Below are 26714 nucleotides of genomic sequence, written 5' to 3' on the forward strand. Positions count from 1 at the left end.
GTAAAGACTGTAGTTTCTTCAGTGTTGTGGGAGCACGCAGTTGTGCGCATTTCTCCAAGAACTGAGGTGCTAAACCAAAAGAGAGACTATGCTGGCGGCAAAGACGCTTGGACCGTTTTTATAGCCCATAGCCAACCGCAATTGGTGTTATTTGCCACTACTGGTAAAAGATGTCCATTGACTACTAATTGAAGACAGATTGTGGGCGAAAGAGCCATTGGATATGTCAAGTGTGGTCTTAAACCTTTTGCGGACAAGACTATCCACTAGAGAAGAACTGTGAGTATTCTGCACCACGCACGTACGACAATGGGAGTTTAAGTGGCGGTAATCCAATACCAAACGGTAAGAGCCATCCGGCTTGGTCACAGTAAAAAGAGGTTTATTCATCGGAGACAATCATGTTTCAATTACACCTTGATATTCCAATTGTTCAGGGATTTCTGCCACGGGAGTTTTCGCTTCACGCCGCATGGGGTATTGTGGTTGAGGCTGTGGCATAGACCGTAAGGAAATCTCATGTTTCGGGGGAATATTTGTCCCAACCACAGTGAGTACGGTACAAAGTACGGTACAAAGTCGGCGCAAGCGCCTTAGCCCAATCTTCTGCAAAATGCATGGCCTGCTCCTTCGGCACTGTGTGCGCGAAAGCAGGGAGGATTACCTCCTCCCCTTGCGGAGCTGCTAAAACAAAAGGTGGGGGCCAGTCGACCTCCGCCAATAAAATGTCATAGGAAGTAGTCAGATTTTCCCAAAATACCCCTTTTATGGTACGTTGTATGTCACCTTCAATTAAAAGGATAATTTCAAATAGTCTTTCAGGTGGAGCCCCTCTAGTGTCAGCCGTCTCAACTACAACAAATTTGTCAGTCGCTGTCATCTTCAGTAGTGAACTATGGTAATCTCTACTGTGCTGTCCAACAGCGTCAGCGCCCATGTCAGATTCCGAAGCTGTGTTCTCACTATCCATGTCATATCTCGCTGTTACAGCAGCAACCTTCTTCGGAAACTGGGGGCTCTGACGTGAAGAGTCGTCCTGCTTGCCTTTACTGTCAGACTTGCGGGGTGGGTCTTGCTTCGCACCCCTTCCCCTGATTCCGTCTCCTCCATCTGTGCGTGAGACCGTGAATCCTGCAAAGAGCGAGGAGAACGTTGATCAGGAACCTGAAAACGATCAGGCTACTTAATCGTAGGGCGGTCGCGCAATTCATAAGTGCGCTCAGTAGACACTGGTACTGGCGATAAGGGACGGGACCCCTGTTTCTGTTGCTTTTTGCCCTGTTTTTTATTTTTTAGCTCAAGTCTGTTTTGGACCTGTGGGGCGTTCATCTTTTTCAGACTTCGCCGCCTGTGTTTGCTTTTGCGCTGTCCTTGCAAAAGGCTTAGCACCTAAACTATTACTGCTAACGGTCTTATAAGTCGTCGTGATAATTTTTGCTAACTGACGGGGTTTTTCTGCATCGGGGACATCGCGCAAATCATTCGACACCTGGAAGCTTACCGCATCTCCCTTAACATTAGCAAGGACGAGATCGGAAACTACGTCAAGCACTCCGAGTCTCATTCCCAATTCAACAGCCGTCTCCGGATCATGCTCATCCTGAACACGCTTAATGACAGATGGTAGGACAGACATTGACTGGGTGCCAAAGCATCTGGTATAGACTGCCGCAAAAATCCTACCCCATGTGGTACAGTCAGTTACTTCAGGTACTAAGTCTTTCTGCAAACTAATTGTAAGAATCCTGTGCTTCTCCACAGGAGTCGTATTAGGAAATACTGCCTCTAGTTGGTCAAATTGTTCAGCAAGGCAAAAAGGCATTTCATCCTTATCTTGGGGACCCTTGCCCATAACCGCATTAACCATAACAGGACTAAGCTTCAACCCGTTCGGCCAAACTGGATGCGCCGCAACACGATGGCCCCCACCAGACATGTTGCAGGATATGCAATGAACCAAAGCCCTAATAACCGCTACTGCAGAGGTATAAAGGGGCCTTAATTCAAGTAAGGGACATTCGCCTGCATGCGGGTGTGGGGTAAATCCAGCCAAAACAGGCCAAGAAGCGCATGGAATGGTTGAAGTACCTAATCTATCTGCCGTTAGAGTGTGGGGAAGGGCGCCATCAAACCAAATACGGTGCTGCCAAGCAGAAATCGGAATCTCCTGTGTCCTATAGGGAGTGTAATCCACAGGCAGGGCAGTGGGTGTGTAAGTATGAAACACATTGGTATCTGCATTAACCGCTGGAAACGTAACCCATGAGTAGAAAAGCTCAAATGGGTAAGCCGCGTCTGCTCTCACAACAAAAACTACTGCCATGCCCTCCAATGCGACTTTATAAGCCGAACCGCCATCCTGCTATGCTGCAATGGCCGCCATTAGGACACGGAAGAAAAAAGGCCAATGCAATGTAATATAGCACAACTGGGTAGTAATTCAATAGAAACCATTTTAACATTATTAAGCTTGAAAAGACCTATTTAACTATAGGTAGCTTTTATCCGTCACCACTGTCAACCGGAAACAATAGTGAGGGGGTCGTGGACTGATTTAAGCACTACTTGAGAGTCTCACAATAAGACCACAACGTTGGGTGCGCCATGTCACAGGGATTCTGCTCCTTCACAGAACTGTGCACAGAGACCCAGGACCTCAGTGAATTGTGGTGTACCAAAAAACTCACCTTAGTGCCTAGAAACCATAACTAGGTAGCATCAGTGTCACATTAGCTCTTCGTCCTATAACAAAGGAACCAATGATTAGATAACTCAGAACATGCGACTTAGGTTATGCTCAGGAGTGGTGGAAAATAAGAACAGTCTTTCGTTATAATCTCATACCAGTCCACAACAGGAGTAAATAGAGACACGGGCAAAGTCAAAATATTTATTTTAACAACGTGCTCTAAGATGCAGTATCTTTACTAACATAAGCAGACGTATGATTAGAAATAATATGATCAGCATTGTTACAATTCCATAAAACACACAAGGAGAAATCATATTACAATGATGGTGAAAATAGGTCCTATAGCGCCTAGTAAATCACCCTACCTACCTAGGAATTATGTTTTATCAAATATAGAAGGTCTCTTAGGCTTGTTTGGGGGACCCCATACCTCCAAGATCAGCAGGTATGAATCTTATCAGGATCTGCAAAAGCTCTCTGTCTCTCTGGCTGGAAAAATGGGCTTCTTCCAAGAGTCTGAAATCATGCTTACAGGGTGATATTAAAGGTGCCAGAATCACGTTGGCTGCAGCTGCATTTAAGTTATGTCTAAAAACGTGAGCCGATCAGCTCGAACAACAGCTACTTTGTTATGATTACCTTGTAGGCTTTAGAACTCAGTGTGCAGACTAGAGTCACGATGTGAGTCTAGGGACGCTGAAAACAAGCCATTCTCATGTGAAGCATTTCACGCAGCCTAACTTACAACAACAGTTATATGTAGTGTTGTGTGCAAAAGCAGCAAAAAGGAAAAATGCTGTTTAAACTTCTAATACGCCTATGCTAACTTAACAATGTGTGCAACAAGGCTCAGCCGTCACCACAGTCCGTGTGTGTGGTGGGCTGCAGAGGTGTGGGTATATTGTTTGGTCGGGTTGCCAGATTCTCCAAGCGTCGCACACAGCGAGGGTGCTTACCCAGTTAGTGAGGAGTCTTGCGTAAGTGGATTTCGTGCCGGATGGTGAACTTGTGGTGTCAGAGCCTGGGTGCATAACTGCTTTGAAATCTCATCCAATTACCGTCAACCCTGGCGCTTATGAGGCGATAAGGCCTGTAGTGCATATTAAGGTCGAAGTGAGCAGTGATGGAGGGGAATATATGTAGAGTAATTTGAGGGTGTTTCATCCTGTAGACCCTCTAAGGGCTATTATGCACCCTTGGGGGTCATTAGTGGCCATTGTAAGTGTAAAGAGGAGGATACGCCGCATGAGGATTGCCACACCCAGTGAACCCCGGGTAAACCCTGAGTGCCAAGCTGTGTCGTAGCCATAGCGTGCCAGGAAGGGGCAGTTATTACTCATAAGGTGAGTTTCTTGAAACATTATTATGTCTGCTACCTGGCTTTGGGCGTATTGCAGCACTGCTGTTCATTTAACCTTGCCTTTTAACCCGTTAACATTCCATGATAGTATGAGGTGTGAGGTGGGTGCGGAACTTTCTACTCTGTATGGAAACAGTGGAGTCGTGAGCCCACTGGAGGGCTCCACCGGAGGCTGATCAAAGGTTAAAGACGCCTATCACATAGAACCTTGCTGCAACACAAACAGCGCCCGTGAACAAGGAGCAAGTATGCTCAGAAACGCGTAGGGCTTTTTGGAAATAACACAGGACTTCGCTTGCTGATTGCCGCAATAAAGGACTCCGTGAAGAACAAAGCAGAATCCTGCCGTTTCCTTTGTGCGCGTTCTCAAGCAGGGGCAACTCTTTTGTGTATATATATTACGGCCGGTCCGGTCGTGAGAACTGCGACACCAGGATGAATAAATGAAGTGTGGGCTGTCATGTGCAAACGGGACTGAACCTACAGCACAACGGACAGAAGGGACGGTTACAGGCTACAATGAATCAGCAACCAAATCCTGCAACTCACTGGAGAGTTTGAATCGTGATTAACTGAAGTGAAGCGACATAGACTATGCAGGCACTACAAAATCCATAACACCTAGCGATCAGGCACGCCCACTGGAGGGCTCCACCGGAGGCTGATCAAAGGTTAAAGACGCCTATCACATAGAACCTTGCCGCAACACAAACAGCACCTGTGAACAAGGAGCAAGTATGCTCAGAAACGCATAGGGCTTTTTGGAAATAACACAGGACTTCGCTTGCTGATTGCCGCAATAAAGGACTCCGTGAAGAACAAAGCAGAATCCTGCCGCTTCCTTTGTGCGCGTTCTCAAGCAGGGGCAACTCTTTTGTGTATATATATATTATATATATATATATATATATATATATATATATATATATATATATATATATATATATATATATATATATATATATTTTTTTTTTTAAATAAAATACTTTTACAAAGTATATGACTTCACCACACATGCATTTGCGTTGTAATTGCCTGCGTAGTAAAGTCATATGCGTTGTAAAAATTTGAGAAATTATGGCTTGCGGAGTAATGGTATTTGCGTACTAAAAAATGCGGAGTGATGGTATGCAGGATTTTTGAATGCCGAATGGGATCATATATTCATTTCCCAATGGAGGGCCTATAACGGGAGTTCCACGGAAGGTGTCCCCAGCCGCATAGAGCTGTAATACTTCAGGAGGTATACCTTTGGGAGGCTCCAAAGGTGATCGGTTAGACTGATGGGTATTGCGAGGGGAGGGGGAGTCACGATTTTCCCCTGAGGGCAGCTGCACCCGACAGCTTACCGGACTGTTGAGGGGATGAGGAGAGGCAGTCACTAATCGCTGGCTTGTCGCATTGGAATTCTCCCCTTTCTTAGAAATGAGCACTGGATCAGCCATCGGCCCGAGTTTATCTTGGTCGCCAAAGTGACGTGTGCAGCCCCGGAAAGCAGGCACTAAGCTCCGGCGCGCTACCCTCGCCCCAGGGTCCGGGATGCTTCCAAATCAGGCTGCACTCAAGCCTCATCGCAGTTAGCCGGTGTGCTGCAGCTCAGGTGTATCTGGGGTCCACCCCGGCTCTTAGTCACTCTACGGCGCCGAGCTGCATGGAGGTCGCGATAGATCTGGACTATCTCCTCAGCGGCCGTGGTGTGTCGCAGAGGCGTGTCCTTGGCAGGCCAGGGTCCGCCTCCACAGCCAACATATCTCCGTGTGGTTTATGTTTGATACAGATGTCACTGCAGGGAATTCGCCTTGGTCTAGCGGCTCCGGCACCTTCTAAGTCAGTCGCCTCTCGTCCACCGGCCCAATCTTGGGATCTCATTCAGTAGGTCTCACCGCCATCTTGCGCAGGCAGCCGTCCCGGTTCTCAGTAGGCGGCTCCCCCGATCTCTCAGCGGCCCCACAACTCGTCGGGTCGCCTGTTGTCAGTCTAGTAGGCTATCCCCAGGTATTGGGTTGTATTATTTTGTAGCAATGTTTAAGGATGGTTTAGCAGATGACGGAGGGGTCCGGATTACTCTTAGAGTGCGAACGCCATCTTGACGCTCCAAGCCACGCCCCCCAATTTTACTGTTATAAGTGCTGAAATTAACAGGTGTCACTTTTACTCAATTTACTCAACATTTCAAATGGTGACCTAAGCTCCAAATAAGTCACATTTTTCACAGGATTGCTAGAGCCTTCTTGCTAATAAATAGCTTCGGAATTTACTTACTAAACATCTGCCAATTTAAAACTAAATTGGGCTGCCCCCGTAGCTTTTTGACAGTTTTTAAATGTTTTCTTAGAAACTTTATAACAGTTTCTTGTGCTGTTGCTCTTAATATATCTGCCATTTATTTAAGTTTGTAGACGTTTTGCCATATTTCTCTCCTTTTACATTGTTTTCATCAAAGGTGTGCTCCACTGTATGTGCCCAAAATACATTCCCAAGTTCACCTTGAGACACTGTACACATCACCCCTGTTAATATAATACCCACGGTATGACAGTTCATGTATGAATCCAGCCCTTTGCGTGACTTCATCGTGCAACAGTAAAAAGAAGAACTTCAATACTGTGCTTGAAGAGTTTATTTTTTTGTCTCTTATTTTGTTACAGAATTAAATGACAAGCTGGAAGGTGATGTCCACTTACCAATTATTTATGGGATTGGTACGTACTTGCAAATGTAGAAAATTTTCAACAAAAGATGTATGTTCTTTTAACAGTGGATGGTGCACACACATTACAGCTGTATAATGTTGTCCTGCTCAGTAGCGTGATTGAATCTGTGGTGAAGTGAATATTATTTAGTTCAGCAACTAAATGTGCAGTGTGTAAAATGCTTAATTTAGAATGATAACAGTAAATACAGTCATATCTAAACATGGTTTGTACATATGTATTTAAATCTGATCTTTTATATGATAACTGCACTCAGTTGTTGATGGTGTGATCAAGTGGCTTAACTGAATCCACTAGAATAGCAGGGCCAGAAGGCAGCCATTGACCACCGGAAATGATTGGAGAGGAAGGGATAATGTATCTCTTTCCTTGAGCTCTACATGAAAGGCAGTACATGTCTCAACATACTCAATCTGTTACAAATAGATATGTATTCTTCTAGGGATACAATAGGCATCAAGAAACTCCCTCCTACGCTTTCACTTGTTCTCCATCTTCCACCCAGAAAATAGATTACCAGGTACCAATTTGACAGTATTTCAACCAAAAGAACGCTATGTGGGTTTGCATGATTGCCGAAATCACTGGTAGAAAAATGCACAATCCTCTCCAGAAAATATACACCGTGCCTCCACAAACTTTGTCCATGATGCCTATGGCAAAGTTGAAATCAGTAAGAGTGTTGTCTCCAGTCGCGTGGCTCTACATCAGAGACAAGAGTTTGAAACCATGTTCAATGCTGCCCACAATACCAATATCAGATGCCAGCCAAGGATTCGATAGGGGAAAGTATTATCTGTGTGGCGAAGAAGCAGATCAAGGTGAATTATAATGATGAACCCTATTGTGAGCACCTTCCCGGAGCCCAGTTATTTGCCCACTTGCATGAGACTTTTGGTTGAGATTCAGATGTGTTGGCTATTGGCGCACAGAGGATGTTGACTTATAGTACTGATGCCGGCACCTAAGTCAATGGCTTAGATACATCACCAGAAGGAGATATTTCCTACGAATCTGGCACACTTTGAAGGACGTTTTATATTTTACTACTGCATCCGCTCGGATGACCTGCACTTTTTGTCCTACCATCTGTTACTAGAAAGTTAGGGTATTTAAACATAGTCGTCAAAGCAGAGCCACAGTGTCTGGCCTACTTCTCATCCAGACAGGGAATCCAATAAGATTGATGACTTGGGTCACAGTGTTTTTACCTCTAAAAGCATGGCTGTTTACATAGCTAATGCCTTCTGTGTTTTAGACTGATAGACCATGTCTTAAGGAAGTAATGTTCAATCTGGTAGGCACACCCCCTTGGGGTGGTGGAGGGGGCGTTGCGCAATATAAAGGGGGTACCATAACCTGGGGTGCATGTGAGTCCCACAACAAAGAAACACTAAGCTTGCCTTTTTTTAAATGTTCTAATGTGGATTGTGAGGAATTACAACAGCCTTTAGAAAAAAAAACTAAAGAATCTTTTCCCACACAATGAGAGTTATATGTTTATCACCATCATTGTATAGGTAATCCTGTTTCAGTATACTTTTTAAACATGGTTGTGCTTATTCTGGGAAGATATCTCCTGGTCTCTCAAAACTGCTCAAGAGCTGAATCTAAATGCCGGAGTGAGGAGTGTTGGGACATAAATGAGATGCAAGAAGGCAGCTCAGAATCAAAGTATGTCCTTTTGAATTCTTGTAGTACTAAGGAATTGGCAGTTACATGCCAGCTCTTAACCCAGAACTACCACTTTTTAAGGCACTAGCTGATGGCTTGTGATTGATGGCAGTGCCGTAGGAGGGGAAAAAGAAGTGGCAGGTAGTGTGCACAGCAATAAGAGTGGGACATGCAGGTGAAAGCAACAGTTATGGCTAGGTAGGCAGGGACAGGGAGGTTGGTGTGACGTACAGGGAGTGATGGAGAGAAAATTAAAATGATGGTGGAGAGAATTGAGATTAGACAAAGTGTTCTATGAGAGGTAAGCTTTGACCGGAGACGGTAGTAACAGTAGGACATTGGCAGAAGATGTGGGCATTGACAGGAGTCATGTACATTGATGGAGGAGGTGGGTTCTGATGGAGGTTATTGACAGTATCAGGAAAGGTGGACACTGATGGGAGAGGTGGGCCATTGTTGGAAATGGCCCTTTTTGCTGGGCTATCCCCAAACTTTTTGCTTTGTCCTCCCTTATTTTTTCTGACCTGTGGTTGTTGGCAATAGGACTCTGGGCACTTTACCGCTGCTGATCAGTGCTAAAGTGCATATGCTCTCTGTATAAATTGTTATTATGATTGGATATACATGATTGGCATATTTGTATCACCAAGAAGTCTCTAGTAAAGTGCACTGGGTGTGCCAGAGCTGGTGATGAGAAATGCTGCTAGTGGGCCTGCAGCACTGATTGTGCCACCCACATGAGTAGCCCAAAAATGGTGGCATATTTGTATCACCAAGAAGTCTCTAGTAAAGTGCACTGGGTGTGCCAGAGCTGGTGATGAGAAATGCTGCTAGTGGGCCTGCAGCACTGATTGTGCCACCCACATGAGTAGCCCAAAAATGGTGTCTCAGGCCTGCCACCACAGTGCCTGTGTGCAGTCTGTGAACTGCCATGTGCTCTTGGTCAGTGTCCCCACTGACCAGGCCTAAGCCTTCCCTTTCTGTGCACATTGGTCACCCCTATGGAAGGCCAAAGGTACCGCCTTGGGCAGGGTGCAGTGTATTTGTAAGGTAGAGCATGTACTTGTGCAGGTGACATGCTCTGGTAGTGAATTACAGCCATTTTCGTTTTTCACTGCTGCAAGGCTATCTTGCGCCATAGGCTATCATGGGGAATGCTGGCTACAGTGGCTACCAGCATATCTTCCCATAGGAACAAGATAGGACACTAAAGTCTAGTATACCTGAACTCAGAATTTAATAACACATCTTTTAGGAAAGGTTGTTTTTAAATCCTGTGTTTGAGAACAGCACTTTTAGAAAGTTGCTGTTCTCTTGTCTGACCTTTCTGTGTGCCTGGGCCTGATTGTTAATTGACTGTCCCGTTTGAGATTGACAGGGGCTGGGGATTCCCCAGGAGGCTGGCTGAGTCAGCCCTAGGCTGAATGACTTCATTTGCAACTTGAGTGGTGGGAGGGATAGCACCTGGGACCTGAATAGGACTGTGCCTGCCCATCACAGTGCTGGCTCCACCCCTGTGGTGCGTCTGATGTCTCTATCCTGCACTGTGAAAGGAGAGAAGGAATCATGTCAACAAAGTGCTCCAGGGGGGAGGAGCTTTGTCAGCAAACAAGATGGCTGCTTAGGCTCCCGGCTCCGCCGACCTCCATAACCCGCCGCGCTATCCTGTACTTTATCCTGACTTTACGCCCAGTCTCTGTGTGCATGAACTGTTCCGCACTCCGATGGTGAAATCCGGAAACTTTTATCGGCTTGTTTGACGAAGTTCCATCGAGTTGAAGTTTGCGGCCTACTCCAGCGGTGAAGCCGGGGCCTCGAGTACTTTCACAGCCGGGCTGCAGTGCAATAACATCGGCCAGGAGAACCAGGCTGGGTCCGGTCAACCGGAGTGGAGGCTTTGTTTAAGCCCGAATTTGGCGGCGATCGTTTCTATTGCTCAGCATCGACGGAGGAGTGATTCTGCTTGCTGCTGGCTGCGGGTGGGGGTCCCCGTCCCGCGGACCTGGTATTGGGCCCGCCGGGGTCCGGTGGTTCGGGGTCTCTGGCCTGCGGCCTTAACCGGATAGACCGTGGCTGCGAATTAGGACCAGTCACCCTCCGCATCTACACGTTTGTGATCCTGTTTGTCCCCTCCCCCCCCCCCCCGAGGATGCCAGATTCACCCGGGGAGGTGAGTGTGTTTGAGGTCGGGCATGAGACTATGGATCGGACGGTGCATGAGCCATCGCTGAGGTCAATACTGGCAGAAACGTGGGCTTTTCGCTCACATGTGGATATTTTGTTGAGCAAATTGGACACACGCCTATCTGAGATGCTCCTGGTGGAAACGGACCCAGCCTTACTGTTGGAACAGGAATCTGCAGCCATTCCAACCGCGGCCATTTTGACTCAGAGAGAGAAACAGGTGAGGAAACAAGTATTGGAACCATCGGATGGTGCTCTGGGGGACGGTGTTCCCGAGTATGTCATGGTATTGCCGAACCATCCACCGCTATCGGCTTTGGAGATATCGAAAGGCGTTCCCCTCCCGGAGACTTTTGTTTGTGACTTTCCATTCATTTTGTGGTCATCTTCTCCTTTCTTGGTGACTCTACGACTCCTGTGCAGGATACATTGGGACTGTTCATCTAGGAGAGAGAGTTCTTCTGCGTCTAAATCTCCTGTGGACTCACTGCCTGCGAGTCGCCATGGATTGATCTTTGATGACTCTCTTCTCCTTTATTGCTTCTTTCTGTGCCTTTGGATCTCGCTGGGGGGGTTTGTGTTCTTGTTCGGAAGGGCCAAGGGTAAGATCGACTGGATCGGGAAGGGTTGGAGTGACTTTCACAAGTGTTTGACCTGCAACTGATTGATCTAAGAGGCTGGGCGGTGTCTCACGGTACCCTCTAATTTCTTCTATAGCGTTGTCATAAGATTGTCTTTTAGTGATAGGGGGTAGCTGTTTCTGGCGGGGGGACTAAAGGGGCTGGGAGCCCAAATGGATATGCCTTCCTCCACTCTATTTTCCTACCTTTAGGGCTTTAGTTATTAGGGGCGGCAGGCACCCTGCTAGTGGGGTTAGGCTGTAGCCACTTGCAGGGGTGCAGGGTGGGGGGCTGGACGGGTTTTTTATTTTGCCTTTTTTATTTTCTATGGCCTTTCTTTTTCTTCTCTTTCTTTCCTTAAAGGATCAGTATAGCTATGAATCATTCGGATTCCTATTGTGTGCTTGTATTTAGTGCTTATGCTTTATGATATCCTGATTTCAGGCCCAGAGAACTGGCGCAACATGGAATGTATATTGTGTGTTCGTTTGAACCAATCTATATGCTTTGGCGCCAATGCTCCATTATAGTGCTTATTACATGCATATCCGGTCTCTTACCCTGTCCCCTGCATTCTTCTGTTTGATTGTATGGCACCTGATCCTCTCTTATATAATATAAAATGAAACCTCTGTCTCATCCTGGAACCCAGTTGTGCATTCTAATACAAGTTTTATCCTGAATCGCTGACGGACCTCCGGGTTGTCGGCTTATGAGCTATGTCGTACTGTGATATCGGCGGTCTTAATTTGTTTAGCGGCCGCCCCCCGCAGTTGTAGGCCCATGCTTGTATTTTTATTGAATGCTAAAATAAAGGTTTTTAAAAAAAAAAAAAAAAACAAAGTGCTCCAGGGCTGTACTTTCCCTCCACAATGCTGGCTCCACCTCCTGCTGGGCGGCTGACGACCCTGCCCCTCTCTCTGAAAGGAAAGGAGAGGCCAGGAAAACAAAGTGCTCAAGGAACACCCAGAACTGGTTCAGACCGGGCTCAGAGCCCTCCTGCACAAAGGGAACAAAGACTTTTTGGGGTATAAGTACAGGACCCCAGACTACAGAAAATGAGATCATCCTGGAGTCAAGAAGGAACCTCTGCCAAGGAGAAAGCTGAAACTGAAGAAGGAAGATTGTCCTTCTGTTGCTGTGCTGGATTGCCCTGTTGTTGCTTTGCTGCCAAGGAGAGGGGAAGGACTTTGCTTTGTGCTGTGTCCCCTTGCTTGAAGGAATCTCCAAGGGCCTGAGAAGAGCTGGCTCCCTGTTTTGAAGGCCCAGGAACAAAAGGACTTCACCCCCAGCTTCCCTTGAGCTCTACTGAGAGAGTCTGTCCCTCCTGGAGTGCGTGGCCCATGTGTGGTGCCTCTGGAAGTTGTACCTGTGTTGGGAAGCTGGAAACCAAGCTTTAAAGACTTTGCTACAGAAAAGTTATTGCATCGCTCGCTGCGGAGCGCATCCCCGACAGTGCGAGGAAATTCTCGCCGCTACGGAGGTCGAGATCGTCGAAGTGCCTGTTGCTGCTGCCAAAGACGTTGCATCCTTCACTTGCGGGAAGATCGCCATCACTGGGAGTATCGTCGCAGAGCCTGTCATTGGTGGGTGAGATCGCCGCACCGCTTGCTTGCGGACTGCATCACATCGCTGCGAACATCGTCGCACAGCCATCACATCGAGGAGCTGCGAGAGAGAGATCGCCGCCGGATCGCGCATCATCGCCCCGGAGATCGCCACAGCCCCTACAAGATTATCGGATCGTGCCTTTGCATGAACAAACTTCCTAAGGAACCTACGCACCGGAATCCATACAAGTGGCCTTCCTCCCCATACAGACCGGATTAGTCGCAACACGCCCGCTGCTGCAGCGGGGCTGTCGCAAACGCTTCCCCAAGGTCTCAGGAGCAATGCATCGCTTGTTTTCAACCGCACCAGCTTCTGCTTTTGGAACTTTGTCGCAATTAAAGGTACTGTTGGCTAAACGTGACGCAACTGTGAACTTTTCACGCAACTGTGGATTATTTTATCGCAACCTTAAGAACTCTTTTGCAACCATATTCTTGAACTGTGTATATTGGATTTTTGTTGTTTTGGTCTTTTGTAGTTTAGATTAAATACCTTTATTTTTCTAAACTATTGTGGAGTCAGTTTGTGGTGTTTTCACTGTGTTACTGTGAGTTTTGATACAAATACTTCACACATTGCCTTTGATTAGCCTTGACTGCTCGTGCCAAGCTACCTAGAGGGTGAGCAGGGGTTATCTCAGAGGGTTTTCTCCTTACCCTGACTAGAAGCAAGGCTCTCCGTTTGGACAGTGGTACCTACCTCTGCCAACTAGAGACCCCCAGTTCTAACAGCCATGAAGAAGAAAGAAGGCAGTCATGGACTGGGTGTCCAGTGAAGAAAGCTCGACACTGGCAGGAGAGATGTTGACTGGTCATTGTCCATAAAGCCGGGCAGTGACAGCAGAGGTCGACGATGAGCTGTGAGGTAGTCATTCACAGGAGCGGTGGATACTGACTGGATGGAGGGGCAGTGACAGGAGATAGGTGGACATTGTTGGGCCAGTTGTGAGAGTTGAACGGCAACACAAGAACTGGTCAGTGTTTGAAGCGGTGCATGGTGACAGAAAAGGTGGACACTGAAGTACAAGGTGGATACTTATGGGTTAAGTCAAAGCTTGGGGGGTGGGTACCGCCTCAGAAATATTTTATGCAGGGTTGCTCAGCTTTATAAAGTTTGAAGACTACTGTTGTAGGCAAACTGGTGAAAGAGACGATTGTCAGCCTGCCAGACCATATGAGGAAGCCATTCTCTGACTTGTTGCTAGGTGGCCTAGATGCGTCCGCACAGATCTTGAGGTGTGGCTCCGACTCTGTGGACACCATTGCTCAGTCTATAAGTATAGCTGTTACACTGCATTGGCTTGCTTCAATGTATTCCACTGGATTTTCGGAAGATGTCTATGCCTCATGAACATGCACTTTGACAGGCTGTAGCATTGGGACAGGCAGAGATGGCTGCCATTGTTGGAACTGCTCAGCTGTAGCTTAACTACAAAGCTTAAGATACTGTTGGTGAAATGCCGTGCAGGGCAGGCCAAGCTCAGAGCAAAAACGATGGCACTGCTGAGGAGTAAACGGATAACTGGCCAGTTGATTGAACACTAGCCTTTCAAGAGTTTTGGAGGAAAAAAGCAAATAGACAAACCAGGCAATAAATGGATGGGGATAAGAGATTAGTTGTTTGTTTAGGAGGGTGAAGCACTCCATCATATTTGAAGCACGCTAGGCATATTACCTAGATAACATAGTGCTTATAGAGCTCAATAAGGCAGCTTTGTATTCAGATGAAAGCTCAAGTGGATTAAATGTTTGGGGAGTAAGAGTCCGAAAAAGGCACATGATGGGTTTGTGGACAAAAAGCATGGGTATCAATTCAGCTCTAGAGGTCAGGATGAGAGAATCAGATCAGATAGGGCAGGAGGTTGGCAGAAAGGAGATTGGGATGGCAAGAGATCCTTTAGGAGGGAGCCAAATGTTGATGAAGATTTGTGAGGAGAATTAGGAAGAAAAGTCTTAGGTGAAGACTACTTTTCGAGGGCAATGTTTTACAGCATATGAGGTTTATGTAATACATGTATTTGACATATCAAAAGAGTATGTTCAGTGAGAGGAGGACTGCTTCTTGTACATCCAAGTGATTCTGAGTGAGGGATTTCCTCCATCTATATAAGTGGGTGTGCGTTTGTATCTTAAGTACTTGGATTTCTGATGTGGTCCTTGGCCTTAGATGGTGGCCAGGTTGAGGAGTAAAAGTTCAAAAGGGATAGTAAGAGTTCAAAGCTGAGAACTGTATATTATTAAGACGGTGAAAAAAAGTGATATATGTGCTGAGCTAAACGGTGTGCCAGAACCAGTAGAAATTGTCACTCTTACTTCTGGAACAATTCCAATGTATTGCTCCATGAAAAGATTTATGTGGTACTTGACTCTTATCAGCATTCAGAGTCCTGTACTGCAGCAGTAGATCATAGAACCATAGGGCAAGTGATATTCAAACAAACAGCCAACACGTGTTTTGCCCACTAGAGCACCCGTCTGGCCATGGGGCTTCCTCAGGGCCTAGTTAGTATTAATATTTATTTATTTATTTATTTATTATAAAGTTTTGTATAGCGCGAACAAGACCCGTGGGTATCAGAGCGCTTAACATGAGGTAGGAAAAAGGAAACAAGGTTACATATGTATACATCGTTAGCAAGCAATCGCAGTGAGGTAGATGACATATAAATTCGTAACACAAGTGACGATAGCAAAAGTAAGTATGCTATGATTAAATAAAATACAGGACATGTATATATAACAAATATGAGGTAGCACGGTATAGGTTCATGTATGAGGTAGCACGGTATAGGTTCATGAAAGATATTGTTCTTCTGTTCAATTAAATCTCCATTCCTGTTGGCTATTGGGTTGTTCCCGTATCCTAGGATACATATTCCATTATAGTATTGTCTGAGCCTTCTATTTTGATGGCGTACATGATCTGTACTAAGGCAGTATTATAGCAAATCCATGATCCGTGATCTTCATTAAGTAATGTATCTATTCATCAGCAGGCTCTTCACTTCCCGTTTGAATGTTACCAGATTCTGGATCTTCCTGATGTTTGGAGGGAGTGAGTTCCATATTCTGGGGGCCGCTCCTGAGAACGCTCTGTCATAAGTTTTTTTCTTTCGGAAGAATGCTGGTCGTAGTAGCAGCTCCCCAGCACTCCTAGATGTTCGGTTGCCACCGGACAACTGAATTTTCTAATAGTAAGCGAATCCTGCTCGGTATAGCAAAAGCACATAACATTGAAAAAGAGGACATCTGGTCACTGATGTGTGGTGTCAATCTTTCGGCATGAGAAATAAGAGGGACGATTTCTACTTGTCCTGGCACACCGTTAAGCTGATTACTCACAATGGGGAAGGGGTCGCCCATTGCCAAGAACAAGGGAACCCCAATTTTTTGGGGTTTTATTGAGCTCTATTATCAAACTTTTGTGGAGGATCGGGACCTATTACCCCTTTTGGCCATATATGTGCTTAGGCAGTTTGATGTGTACTTGGTTTCACTAGTCTGGCTTAGTGCTTGAACAGATTTCCATCTGTAGTTGGGATTAATCAAAGTGGTTGTGGGACGTCGAGGATTGCGGACAGATCTACAAACTGACGAGTGATCAAAGAGAGAAGTGTTCATTTAATATGGGTGAGCAGACTAAGGATGTAGAGGCTAAGATGAGTTCTGTTCCAGGGGATACTCATCAATAGTCATAAGCACTGAATAGTCCCGGAGCAATAGCCAATAATGTGCCTATATCTACATACATATATACAGAAAAACCTATATATATATATAGATAATATGCATATACATAAACATATGCAGCCTGAAAACATATTACTAGGCTCAAAAACTGCCATTGCATATAAATCTTTTATATTTGAAAAAAAAAAGATATATAAGTCATAATATACATATGATATATATATATATATATATATATATATATATATATATATAACTGCCCTGAGTTTGCTTTGAAACACACAACCTTTATTGGCAAAGATCATAGAGGCATATTAGCCTAGAAAGGCTGCATATAAAACAATTGGAAAATTGGCGCCTTGCCTTTAAGACCTCTAGGAACCCCCAGGCTCCCATCATGCACCACGGAGGACAATTAGGTCAGTTCTTTTTTCTGGCTCCTTCGATGAGGATCCTGGAGCATTGGGCTGGCCAATTAGTGATTTTTTATCTCTATTTTCTGGTTTAAAGTGAATTTTCTTTAGTTCACTCGACTTCTTTAGTACTTGGCTTACTAATACTACTAACTTTTGGCCATTCTTTCCTGTCAAAATGCCTGCTTTATTTAATAAGTGCCCGGCCTGTGAAAAAAAGATGGCTAAGTCAGACCCTCACTTGGTCTGTTTTGCTTGTCTACCTTCATCTCACAAGCCAGACCAGTGTTACTACTGCAGCAAGTTTTAAAAAAGAACCCTCAGGGAAAGGGAGAAGATTAAGCTGCACTCCATAAAGGAGAGATGAAAAGAAGCAACAAGTGGTCGAAAAGAACATCCTTCAAGGAAGCCCTCCTCTCAAACAAGGTTGGAGCGCAAAGAAAAAGGTGAACAGATCGACATCCAAAATACCTTTAAGATCCGAGTCGGCGTCGAAATCGAGACGTCCTTCGTCGTCGAGACAAGGTGAGAAGACCCATAAGGCGAAGTCGACACCAACGCATAGGCGGTCCAAGTCTGGCACGCCTACGACGTTAAGAGGCCGGGGCTCGACGTCGACACATCAACGTTGAAGCCCACCGCCGAGAGGGACCGCGGCGATGTCGAGATCACCGCCGACGTCGAGAGGTCCACTTGCATCGTCGTCGAGCCGAACACCTAGGGCTTAGACGCTGGAGAGACACAGGCATTCGACGTCGAGACGCATGGCGTCGACACATCCGTCGCTGAGGATGTCAACGTTGAGATCGATGTCGAGATCTTGAAAGACGCCCTCTGTGTCTAGAAGATTGCGATCTAGGTCGACGTCAAGTAGGTCGAGATCGAGGAGATCACACTCAAATCATGGGTCTCTGCCTGCAAAGAGACCTAGGGCGACGCCGAGAGACCGTTCGACGTGAGACACCCAGGTGGTGACATCAAGGAGTGCTTCTTCCTCCCCAGGACTTTAGATAGTGCAAGATACTCCTGAACCCTCACCAGTACCTACTTCAGCACCGCCAACTAATATCTCACCGAGATAGCTAGGGGGCATAAGAGAGTGGAAGATCCGCAGGATTAATCTACCACGTTCTCCTACAAGATCCATATCGCCTATAATTCAGTCAGTACACTCTTCTGAAAGACACGAGCGACATGCCACTTCTCAAAGGTCCCCATCTTTAAGATGACGCTCATCACGTTCTCTTAGGAGTCGAGGGTCCAGATCTCAACACCGCTCTCCTAGAAGACAGAGCCATATCTCTTCTTCATGGTCTTCAGATTCCAAGGCTCCTACTCTTTCTTCCTCTCCTCCGATTAGAATATTGCCCATTAATGATATCCTCACCTTCAATGAGGTTCTCTGTCGAGGGGCTGCAAAACTTCACATTGAAATGCCTGTCTCCACCACCAAGACATCTTTGAAACACTACACCAAAGGTCTTCCTCTAGACCATTGCTTCCCCTAATGCCTGGCTTGCTGGAACCTGATCTGCAAAAATTCCTTACTCCAGCATCGGTGGGGGCTGCCCCATCTCGGATCACAAAAATATATAAGGCTCCTGAGAATGACCCCCTCTTTCTGAGGGCTGTCCCTCCACCGGACTCTGTCATTGTTTCAGTGGCACAGAAGAATCACACGAGGCAGCATCATCTGCGGTACCCCCAGATAAAGACAGTAAGGCCATGGATTCTATCTGCAAGAGAATGTGCACTACCTCAGCCTCCTACATGAAGGAAGCCAGCGACGCGGCCTTACTGGGTCGATATGACTGTTCTTTGTGGGTCTTACTTTCACGCTTCACTGAGAAGCTCCTAAAAGAAGACAAGCAAGATTTCCTGGAAATCCTGCATTAAGGTGGCTTGGTAGCCAATCAAGTTATTGGTGCAGCGGCGGATGCCTCTGATCTCGCTGCCCATGGTTATGCACATAGGATTTGTGCCCATTGCAGGTTTGAAGCCAGAGGCGCAACATCGCATTCTCAATTTCCTCTTCAATGGCACATCGCTCTTCAGCTCTCATGCTGATGACGAAAATGTCCAGGATGAAGACCGAACTGGATACGGTCAAGGCGGTTGGACTCGAGAAGAGGAAGGACATCAAGCGACGCTACCGCCCTTACGATCGGGGACAATACCAGCAGAGGGTTCAAACCCCTCAGTGGCCCTCCCAGAAAAATCAAAGAAGATCACAAACCTCCCAACGTCGCCCTGGTAGAGGACGAGGAGGGAACTCCAGACAGTCCACACCTGCTGCCAAGCAGCAACAGAAGCAATGAGTGCTTGCTTTCCCTAACTCCGTTACCCTCTCCGGTGGAGGGAAGTGTCCGTTTCTACCCGGAAGACTGGACCAAAATCCTACTAGACAAGTGGGTGCTGAATATTGTAAGGAATGGGTATTCCATCAGGTTCAAGTCCCCTCTGTCAGGCTCCTCTGTTCCAAATCCTCAGGAGTGTGTTGATGCTCTAAAGGGGCCCACCTTTGGACAACCCCAAGTCTGGCATTAGGAAAACACAGACTTTTGGGGTAATCAAGCGGGGGAAGGAAAGGGTAGGGACTGCGGGGAGGGAGATCTGAGAAGGATACACGAACACAGTATAAGCACAACTTCTACTGTATAAGGTATTAGAGAAGTAAACAATAAGTGATACTGTCTTAAATGTCTCCCACCCCTCACCTGAAAAGCAAATAAGGTTGAGCCTAGAATATAAAAGAGATGAGAGGGCAGCAGCAGGTTCACCTCAGGACACTATTGTTTGTAAGACAAAACAAAGAAATCATGCATTGGAATATGACTTAGAGACTTAGAGATCACAACATACTGGAGATTGCGTTTCCTATGTCCCCCTTATTACACCTACCAGTGTGCCTTGAAGTGAGGCCAAAACGCCTAGCCTAAAGTGGCAACACACCCTCTCCGAATGCTCTCTCCTAAAGTGTGGAGAAAACAACAAAATAAAAGAAAGAGCTGTTGATGATTTGTTTCTGGTCTACAAACAATAATGTCTTGCCCTTAGCCAGGAAGAATAGTCTAGTGAGTAATAGAATTCACAATGTCACCAGCATACAAAGTTCACTTAACCATCCAATACAGCATCGTAACGAACACCCCAACTTTCAATGACAACATCCGCCAGTGATATCGGATGTGAAATAATACAAATAAATGCTCCTCTGCATGAGAACGTACGTAACGGGTCACTGCCAACAGAGGAGTTCAGGGGTTGAAGGAAACAAAAGAAAGGCTCCTCTGCATGAGACCGTAACCAACAGGTCTCTTCCAACAAAGGAGTTCAAAGGCTGCGGGGAACGAACAGAGTCTCCTCTGCTCGAGACTGTAGGAAACGGGTCTTTGCCAACAGAGGAGTTAAACGGCTGTGGGGAACAAACAGAGTCTCCGCTGCACAAGACCTTAGGAAACGGGTCTCTGCCAACAGAGGAGCAACAAGGAAAAAAACAGCAAAGCTCGCCTTCCTCTCTTGGAGGCAATTGAAACAAAGGTGCATGCACACTCTTAGGGCCCCACTCAATGGCGATCACAGGAGAAGTCTGCTACGGCACAATCAGGAATTATCGGTGACGCGGAAATCCTTCTGTCGCCTCTTAACCCCGCAACCGGCTTCGCGTTAGAGTCAAGTGAGGCGTGATTCGCAAAGCCTGCCGGGAATTGTACTTCCGGCACGGGATCGTCCTGAACATAGCCATGCATGCAAAGGTAGTCAGTGAATAACCGGCAGCGGAATCGTGAAACCCTCCACCTTCTATTCCTCATCAAGAGACTGTCATCCATCGCATAAGTCTTCTGAGAGAGGAGGTGTCCGCTCTACTCCTAAAGGAGGCCATCGAGGAGGTCCCATGGCGTCAACGTCGGCAGGGAATCTACTCCTGGTATTTTTTGGTCCCAAAGAAAGGTCCAAACAAGGAGTTCAGGCCTATACTAGATCTCAGGCATCTCAACAAGTTCATTCTGAGAGAGAGGTTCAGAATGCTGGCACTACATTAAATACTCCCTCATCTACATCAAGAGGACTGGAAGTGCTCCATAGATCTTCAAGATGCCTATTTCCACATCCCAATCTCTCCAAAGCATCGGAAGTTTCTAAGGTTTTGGATCCAATCAGACCACTTCCAGTTCACTGCCCTTCGGTCTGAAGTCGGCTTCTTGCACATTCTCTAAGTGCATGGCAGTAGTAGCTGCTTTCTTGAGGAAAAAGCAAATTTGCGTCTACCCTTACCTAGACGACTGGCTTCTCAAGAGTGCGTCTCCAACCCTTCTACAGCAGCACCTCTCGTACTGCATTCAACAACTTTATCGGCTAGGTCTATACGTAAATTAAAAAAAATACATCCTCAATCCAGCACAGAGGATACACTACCTGGGCGCAACTTTGGACACAGCAAACGCAAGAGCGTATCCTTCGGAGGAGACACTATCATCCATTCTCCACACGTGTCACACTCTCCTGAAGATGCCTCAGCCCCCAGCCAGGCAAGTCCCATCTCTGCTGGGTTTGATGGCCTCGTGCATTTTTCTAGTTCCAAACGCCAGACTTCACATGACATCTCTACAGCAGACTCTGCAGGATCAGTGGTCCCAAGTCTCCAATCGCTGGGAGGATACGTTAACTCTACCTCTGTCTGTCCGACTCTCCATCAAATGGTGGATGCGACGTACTCATCTCATCGTAGGAGTCCCTTTTCAACAGGAACTGCCCAAGCAGACTCAGGTGATGGATGCGTCTCTTCAGGGATGGGGCGCTCATATGGGATCACTTCAGATCCAAGGAATGTGGTCAGAGAAAGAGCAACTATACCACATAAACATGCTGTAAATCAGAGTGGTACATCTAGCTCTCAAGGCATTTTTCCTTCCATCAAATCGACTACTCTGCTTGTTCAGACGGACAATACAACAATGTACTACCTGAACAAGCAGGGGGGAACCAGGTCCTGACCCCTGTCGCTGGAAGCACAGGCGATTTGGAAGTGGCTTCTGGCACGAGGCATGAAAATCTCTGCAATTCACTTACCAGGCATTCTCAATGTCCAAGCGGAAGGCCTAAGCAGGCATTTCGCAGAAGCAAACGACGGGGTGCTAAAACAAGAAGTGGCGCAAGACATCTTCCACAACTGGGGAACACCAGACTACGATCTCTTCGTGAACACAGAAAATGCAAAATGCCGTGTCTTCGCCTCAAGGTACCCGCAACCAGGATCCAAGGGGAATTCTCTGTTGATAGACTGGTCAGAGATATTATTCCACCAATTCCCCTCATTCCCATGGTGATCAGGAAACTGTACAATTCCGAGACAGAGATGATCCTGGTTGCTCCAGGAGGTTGCCTTGTCATCCGGATCAGCTGACCAGGGCGGGCGGCAAGGTGTTCCATCCCAACCTGCCATCCTTGAGGTTAGCAGCATGGCTCCTGAGTTCATCCATTATGGACATTTAGGTCTCTCTCTCAAGACTGCATGCAGATCTTGAAGGAGGTTAGGAGATCTTCTACGAGGAAGTCTTACGCTTTTAAGTGGAAGCGTTTTCTACATGTGGTGTACTGCTGAAGGTCATGACCCTATTCGAGGTCAGGAACAGATACTGTTGCCATACTTAATGTATTTGACCAAAGCAGGTTTGCTATACTCCTCCATAAAGGTTCACCTGGCAGCGATAACAGCATATAGAAAGTCTCCCACTCAGGCTTTGTTCTTTCAAATCTCTCCTAGACGCACAATAATTCTAAGGGTGGTACATCCGGACTTCGCCTGTGAAGAAGATACCTTTCGGGACATGCACAGATTTGGAATTATTTCAGTACCTCAGTGCAGCGGGAGAGACCATATATCATCCTACCTGACTGTGTAGCCTGGCGTGATTTACTTTATACCCTTTGAATAATCTGTTAGAGCCTATCTGGCCCATCATTTTATATCGATGCCATTACACTTGACTAAGTGCTGATTCGGGAGACTCATTACCGATAGGCCTTTATCGAGCCCTAGAAACTGAGGCGTTCCAAACTTCTGTTAACATCTTTGAGTGTGCTGTGGACCTAGTGCCCCTCCTTTCTTTATGTGGATATTTGAAATTGTATAAATTGTACTTATTAATCTCAAGACTGAGACCCCTTGGTTGCTTATTTTCTGGATTATTAAGATTGAAGAAATCCACTCTCCAGAAGAAATCGTACACAAAGTATATTTGCGCCCTGACGAAGGAACTGTGGGTCATTGTCCTTTCTGAAACTCGCGTCGATGCTTTTCTGTTTGGTTGTTTGTGATTATTAACTTTCACTGTATTGTGTTTTTTCTGTTTTGTATTGTTAATTATTTCTGCACATTTTTTGTATTGTGTATGACTGTTGGGTTGAGTGCAAGCATGTATGGTGACCTTAGGATGATGGGGGGTTTTGCGATATATATTTATTTGTGACCTTTTGTGAATATCATCATGAATATTGCCTTTGTTAAAATTGATAAAAAATAAATTAGAATTATGTTTTTCTAAGTGAGTTGGGACAATGTTGATATATATTATTTTTTGGATGCACCACCCTTAGAATTATTGTGCGTCTAGGAGAGGTTTCTGTTCTTGACTGTATTCTTCCCTGCCTCCTCTTCCTAGTATTGCTAGTATCAGGGACCTTCTCTTGTTGTTGACTTTGTTCTTTCAAATGCCAGTTGTTAAAGATTTCCTGGAGGGTCTCAAGAAGGTCTATCCTCCCGTTACGGCTTCATCTCCTCCCTGGGAGCTGAATGTAGTCCTCTCTAAACTAATCTCTAAACTAATGGGTCCCCCATTCGAACCCATTCACAAAGCTTCCCTTCAGCATCTTTCGTGGAAGACTGCTTTTCTCGTGGCAATCACATCTGCTCGCAGGGTAAGCGAGATACAAGCCTTATGCTCGACAGAGCCTTATCTCTTTTTTCACGTGAACAGAGTGGTGTGACGTACTCACCCGAGGTTCCTTCCTAAGGTGGTCTCGGATTTTCACATCAACCAGTCAGTTAATCTTTCTACTTTCTTTGCAAACCCTATCACTCCTGCTGAGAGAGCTCTGCACTCACTAGATCTGAAAAGAGTGTTAAAATTCTATCTTGATAAAACAAAAAGTGTATGAAAGTCTGACCAACTGTTTGTGAATTATGGTCCGTTAAACACTGGTTTCCCTGCAACTAAAAGGGCCAATTCTATATGGATAGTGTCATGTATCATGTTATCTTCTCAACTGATCAAATCGCTGTGCACCTTTGCCCACTATCTACTTCATTATTACGTTATACCGCCCCGGAGGCAGGTAGCACGCTACAGAATGAATTACGATGAAATTTCAAAAAGCTAGGAAACTAGAGCTAGCACCCTTGACTACAGCAATGAAGAAAGTGAGCGCATTTAAGCACTGATCAACGAAGATATAGTTCAAGAAACTTCAGGCCGCCCAAAAGAACAATGCATCAGGCAACTTTTATATCTATCAAAACGCCAAATCAATCAGAAATGACTCTCATTAAGTATCATAGAGCAATAAGAATTCCCCGTGGCTTACGGATAGCGCTAAAACCTTCTCTGTGTAAGAATTCTAAAACCTTCCAGGAAAAGTGGAATGCTATTCTAAATAAATGCAGCTTAGACCTCATTCTACTCATTGTAGAAGAATTGTCCAGGATCCTAGTGGATCTAAACAACAAAATCAAAGACATTGAAAAAGAACTAGAGGATTCGGTTTCATCTGAGGATTGGTCTAAAATCTTAGAAGACATCAAAGTACAACTGGATAAACACACAAGAGAAATAAACGAAAGAAAGATCAGGAAGTTCAGGAGGGATACCCTGGACTACAAACTGGGAGAAGTTTACACGTGGGCTGAAGTGTACGCTCAGAGACGCAGGAACAAACCATACAGGCAACAAACAGACACATCTTCTTCCTGAAGTGAAACATCCAGTCGGCCAACCACAAAGAAAACCACTCCATCCACCACAAGGCAGCGGCCATCTAAAGACAACACTTAGAGACCTACAAATAGAGATAGCAGTCCAACCACTTCGGAACCTTTTTTAGAGGAAGGCCAGAATGACAGAGGAGACCCCGTCGGAGCAAAAGAAAAAGAAAAGAGTCATCCCAACACAAGAAGTACGATCGTGAAAAAAGACAACAAAAAGAAGAACACTTAGTTATCAATATTTCAGACACCACGTTAACAACACATGAAATGAAACTGTTACAGAACGGAACATCATTTATTCCAACCACAAAAACCAATCAATTGGAATTGGAAGTAAGCACTTTCAAATTTACACGAAAACTGGGATTACGTCATTTTTTTGACAACATCTTACCACCTACCACTGACAACAAACCAGATTTATTGTTGGGCTTACGACCCCCTAGCACATACCAAGCGCCTTGCAGCCACAAATGTATAGATCTGTTTGAAACCTTGGTCAAACAAGACTTGATGAAAATCAACTACAACAAAAAAATCACTAGGAACATCACGCAAAAATACCAAGATACACTCAAAAACATCGCAAATAATAGAGACATCAGTGCCTTAAGGCAGATAAAGGCGGAGCATTGGTGATTGTTAATACCCGGATGTACCTACAAAAGATGCATTAACAGATCTCAGATTCAGAGACTTACAAAAAATTGGACGCCAATCCCACCATTCAATTTAAAAACATATTGAATGAAATACTCAAGAAAGCTCAGGAACTAGGGACCATTGATGAAAGAACTAGGAAATACCTATCATTAGAACACCCGAAAAGTCCATCGATACACATGATCCCCAAAATTCATAAAGGCATCGATGACCCTCCATTTAGACAGAAAGTGTCTACCAGGGGTTCACTTCACGAACCCGTGGGAAAGTTCCTCGACAAATACCTCCAGCCATCAGTCAAACAGATGAAAAGTTATGTGAGAGATACTACTGAATTCCTCATCAAACTTGCAGAGATCACACAAGAAGAAGGCGAAAACGTAATCCTCTGCACCGCAGACGTCAAATCCTTATATACATCGATCCCCCATGGAGGGGGCATCGATGCAATTGAAAAAAACATTTTGAACAGCGAAATAGAGACCTCAATGCAACAATTCTTGATGGAACTTATGATGTTCACTTTATATCACAGTTACTTTCAGTATGAAAAAGACTGGTACATGCAGCTGTCAGGAATGTCCATGGGCTTGCGCAGCCCCAACATACGCTAATATCTATATGAAAGAATTAGAAGACTCCCACATCTATGAAAATCCCAACTGGTCCAACAATCTAAAATTATTCGTCAGATATATCAACAATTTATTTTTTATCTGGAAGGATACAAAAGAACACCTTGAACAAATGCTTATTGAGTTGAACACCAAGGATGATAGAATTCAACTTACTTGGGAGATAAATGAGGATGCAATCACTTTCCTAGATGTACACATCTCCAAAACCACCACAGGTTTTGAAACAGACTTGTTCCGTAAGAAAACAGATCGCAACAATACATTGCACTATTCCAGCTTCCACCAGGGTTCCTTAAAACGACATTTACCTTTTTCACAGATGCTACGTGCCAAACGTATAACGTCAAACACTGAGCTCAGTGCAAAAAAAATCAATGAAATGGGCATCAGATTCCTAAAAAGGGGCTATCCTCAGGAAGTTATCGAACAAGCGGAGAACCGAGTAGCTAAGATAACAAGAGAAAAGGCACTC

General features: G+C 45.5%; 1 protein-coding gene across 1 annotated transcript in view; it reads left to right on the forward strand.

Annotated features, from left to right (window-relative positions):
• NTAN1 (N-terminal asparagine amidase) overlaps positions 1-26714 on the forward strand; it is a 366637-nt gene that overhangs the window by 143349 nt on the left and 196574 nt on the right. Inside the window, exon 7 of the mRNA XM_086941444.1 lies at positions 6701-6754. Coding sequence (XP_086797570.1) covers positions 6701-6754 — 54 coding nt within the window. The remainder of the gene's footprint in view (positions 1-6700; positions 6755-26714) is intronic.

Source organism: Lissotriton vulgaris, chromosome 10 (assembly GCF_964263255.1).
Source record: "Lissotriton vulgaris chromosome 10, aLisVul1.2, whole genome shotgun sequence".
Classification (NCBI taxonomy): domain Eukaryota; kingdom Metazoa; phylum Chordata; class Amphibia; order Caudata; family Salamandridae; genus Lissotriton; species Lissotriton vulgaris.